The sequence below is a fragment of the Camelina sativa genome, chromosome 18 (genome assembly GCF_000633955.1).
Source record: "Camelina sativa cultivar DH55 chromosome 18, Cs, whole genome shotgun sequence".
NCBI lineage: Eukaryota > Viridiplantae > Streptophyta > Magnoliopsida > Brassicales > Brassicaceae > Camelina > Camelina sativa.
In genome coordinates this window covers 228,614-232,179 of record NC_025702.1, presented here as the reverse complement: position 1 = coordinate 232,179, position 3,566 = coordinate 228,614, and the positions used below count along the sequence as shown (strand labels likewise).

The 3,566-nt window shown below is 39.7% G+C and overlaps 2 protein-coding genes across 6 annotated transcripts in view; one reads left to right on the top strand and one right to left on the bottom strand.

Moving 5' to 3' along the window:
* LOC104762993 (phosphoglycolate phosphatase 2-like) lies at positions 556 to 2,785 on the bottom strand. Its single transcript, XM_019240307.1, has 11 exons — positions 2,626 to 2,785; positions 2,477 to 2,544; positions 2,294 to 2,389; positions 2,148 to 2,219; positions 2,002 to 2,073; positions 1,823 to 1,887; positions 1,656 to 1,697; positions 1,469 to 1,566; positions 1,285 to 1,384; positions 1,088 to 1,191; positions 556 to 971 (listed from the first exon to the last, which is right to left on the bottom strand). Exons 1-11 carry the CDS (start codon positions 2,702 to 2,704, stop codon positions 862 to 864), a joined length of 906 nt encoding a protein of 301 aa, XP_019095852.1. The 5' UTR covers positions 2,705 to 2,785; the 3' UTR covers positions 556 to 861.
* The window catches only part of LOC104760113 (probable galacturonosyltransferase 4), a 3,663-nt gene continuing 3,101 nt past the window's right edge, over positions 3,005 to 3,566 (top strand). For 2 of the 5 annotated variants that reach the window (XM_010482969.2, XM_010482964.2), the window contains exons 1-3: positions 3,005 to 3,232; positions 3,332 to 3,369; positions 3,451 to 3,492. In XM_010482969.2, coding sequence (XP_010481271.1) covers positions 3,127 to 3,232; positions 3,332 to 3,369; positions 3,451 to 3,492 — 186 coding nt within the window. In that variant the 5' untranslated portion in view covers positions 3,005 to 3,126. The remainder of the gene's footprint in view (positions 3,233 to 3,331; positions 3,370 to 3,450; positions 3,493 to 3,566) is intronic. The other 3 variants (XM_010482967.2, XM_010482966.2, XM_010482963.2) reach the window with 3 other exon arrangements.

The window sequence follows — 3,566 nt, the reverse complement described above, 5'->3', positions numbered from 1 at the left end:
AGAGAGAGAAAGAAGTAACAAATGGCCGAAAGAAATTAAATAATAAATAAAAAGAAAGTTGAGAATGATCACAAATTTGCGTAAACTGATAATTCCTGAACTTTTTCAATAAAGACAAAATGTTATGCAAATGATGAAAGATTATGTCTTAATTTCACGGTGCAGACAATTTAGACCTGTTGTTGTGTTAGTAAGCATTAATGAAATGACTTTGAGAAGAACAAAAAAACAAAGAAAAAAGAAACAAGGCATGCTAAAAGCACAAATAAGATTTGTACTCTTTTCCCTCATTATGTTCCTGTGCCCTTTGCAAAACTTCCTTATAGACACAACAGAAACAGCCAAACTGAGGATGAGTTTCATTATCATTAAGTTTAACTTTGCAGGAGCGGAATATTCGCTGACAATCACATCACATTCACATGCCGTTTGGGTTGGAAGTTGGAACCCTTTTAAAAATCTTAACTCGAGACATCTGTGTTCCTCGATACGACCGTTTACATTTTCTAGTTTCTATTATCAATACGCATCACATGTTTCTGGACCAAGCAAGGCTATAAAGGCTAATAGTAATAAACAATGTAACCCACCCACCATATGACCTGAAACCAGGCTGTGCTTTTTGGACTTTCCACGAAAATCTTATTTACTCATTACCAGTTCATTCAGAAATCTTCTTTAAATCCAACATAACAAACGAATTTAACTCAGCCTTTATCAAAAGCTAGCAAGCCATGTTTTCCGATGGATCATCAGATTATTAGCCAAGACAAAAATAATAACAATCAGAAAGTTCATCTTTCCATACGCAATAATAGGACATATCTTACTGTTTCACCGCAAGGCAAGATGATGACGGCCTTACTTACTAGGGGAATCCATCAGTTTTGTGATATCAGAGACTGTTCTTGTATAATAATCTGGTTCAATCTTGTTGCCCTTTTCTAGTAGATCCGATTCACTTGTCACCCCTGTTTTTGACAAGCCCAACAACTTTTCAGTTCACTACTACATTCATTGTCCACATATCACCATTGACTTGTGATGGTGGCTAGTAAAACTCAAAAACAAATATCAAAAGAGTGACCTGTTAAGACCAGGAGGGTTTTGCAGCCAGCATTCTGCCCAAACAAGATATCAGTATCTAGCCTATCACCCACCATGCACATTCTTGACGAGTCTGTCCCAAATCTGTAAACAAAAGGTAAAGACACCTCTTCAGCACACAATGCTATATATATATATATAGTGCACACTATGAGCTGAGAAAGGATGTGCACTTACTTTTGTAGCAGAAAGTCCATCATGAAAGAAGATGGTTTGCCAACAACTATTGGTTCTCTTTCAGTTGAGCCACACATCGCAGCAACCATACAACCAGCACCTAGAATTACGAGTAAGAATTTGATGCTGTGACAAGCATACTGCTACTTTGGGCACTGTAGCCTTTTGAGTCTAATGACCATACCAGGCCACTCCTGCAGATCTGTCATATGTCCTACTGCATCACGGTTGGTCGCAATGAAAAGACATCCAGGATTCTCACGTACACAGAGGGTCCCGTACCTGCCGGTTCCGGTTATTGTGTTAGACTAGACTCTCAAAAACTGGATTAAAACAACCGACTTGTATGCAATTAGTATAATCTATCTTACTGAAGCTTATAGTAGTTAATGTTGGGGTCTAGTCCGACACAACTGCTCCCACCTGAGACAGGAAGACATGAAGAAACATACATGAAAAGAAACATGGAGCAAAATAGAAGAAGAAAAAGAAAAGCAAGATTCTATATACGGCCAAGGAATCGAAGTCTGATAGGCACATTACACTTTTATCATGTTCAAAGAGACAGTTTGATTTCCATTGTGCCTTCTTTTCACCATCTTCCTGCAGGGAGACAAATACTGCTGAGGAACTCGAAGTATCCAATGTCTATTAGTCGTCAAAGTGATCCTAGTAAAAGTAGTTCAAAATAGAAAAAAAAAAAAAAAGACTACTAACGGGACCACCAAGACCTGTAAAACCAGCAATTTGCAGCTCCTCAAGAACACCCTCTCCACCAATCACATAAACCTACAAACAGCAAAAACGAAATAGTGAGAAAAGAAGGACGTGATAGAGAGAGACATAATAAGTCAAAGACGAACCTTCTTGTCCTTAGGGAAGTTGTTGAATTTGAGGTACATAGCTGCGGCAAAAGAGGAAGAGAAGATCTCATCCTTGCAAAGATAATCATAGTTTAGAAAAAGGCCACAGGACAGGGTTTAGGTAGGGAATGGAAGAAGGTACATACCTGAGTAACAGAAGAAAGACCCAAAGATCGGAACTTTTCAGCGTATTGCCTCCTCGATTTGACCGAATTGTTTGTCACAAAGACAACATTTTTACCCTGAGACAAAAATCATGAAAGAGAGAGAGAGAGAGAGAGAGAGAGAGAGAGAGAGGAAAGGGAGGAGATTTGGAAAAGGTCAAGTGCCTTAGAGCGGATTAGGTCGATAGTTTGGGAGACGCCATCAATGAGCGTTTCACCCTTCCATATAACACCTGAATCGAATCGAATCGAATGAATCATCATCAATCATCCATCAGAGAAGGAATTATGGAATAAAAGGGCAGAGGGTATACCATCACAGTCAAAGAGGAAAGTGTCGACAGAGTCAAAGAGAGATTTGAAGGTACGGGAGGAGAGAAGCTGAGGCGCCATTAGAGTGGGAGAGTCTGATAAGTCGTCTTCTTCTTCTCTTCTTTCCCACAATTCGGGAATTCGATAGATCGATCTCGTTAATTATTTGTAAGGCCCAGGTATTAAAAAAAGAATGTTGTGGGTTTCAACTTTTAAAGGCCCAAACAGCAAGGAGGATTCATTTTTCGGTTAAGTGAGCTTTGTGTTGAGGGAGGAGGGGGAATCTCTATATAGACCACACAAATTCAGATAGTCCACCACCAGCTGGTAATTTGTTTTTTCTTTTCACTTGTTCTTCTTCTTCTCTTCTCTCTCTCTCTCTCTCTCTCTCTCTCTCTCTCTCTCAATCACTCACACTTAGAAAAAATAAAGAAAGAAAAAAGAAAGAAAGAAAGAGTTTTGGCTCTCTCTCTTGATCTGCTGATGCTCTCAACTGGGTGACGATGATGGTGAAGCTTCGAAACCTTGTTCTTTTCTTCATGCTCCTCACCGTCGTCGCTCCTATCCTCCTCTACACCGATCCCGCCGCCTCCTTCAAGACTCCCTTTTGTCGGTTCTTCTCTCAATCTCTCTCTCTCTCTCTGTCTCTCATATCTCCGATTTGGATTTTGCATTTCTAATCATCGTCTTCTTTGTTTCATTCTGTAGCAGCTAAGCGCGATTTCCTCGAGGACGTAACCGCCTTGGTCCGTCTCTCTCTCTCTCTCTCTCTTTTGATGACCTGTTGTTAGGTGTTTTCGACTTGTTCACATTTGTTTCCTTTTCAGACTTTCAATTCCGATGAAAATCGTTTGAATCTGCTTCCTCGGGTACTTTACTTTTTTCCCAGTGGTTTTACTTCAATCAGATATTTCTTTCTTTAGCTCTCGTTTCTTCAATTTCT

Excerpts from the sequence above, each read along its gene's own strand:
- LOC104762993 (XM_019240307.1), bottom strand. The coding sequence starts at position 2,704 with ATGGCGCCTCAGCTTCTCTCCTCCCGTACCTTCAAATCTCTCTTTGAC. Across the intron at positions 2,390-2,476 it reads TCGACCTAATCCGCTCTAAG|GGTAAAAATGTTGTCTTTGT; the intron begins GCACTTGACCTT and ends TTTTTGTCTCAG. Across the intron at positions 2,220-2,293 it reads GTCTTTCTTCTGTTACTCAG|GATGAGATCTTCTCTTCCTC; the intron begins GTATGTACCTTC and ends TATCTTTGCAAG.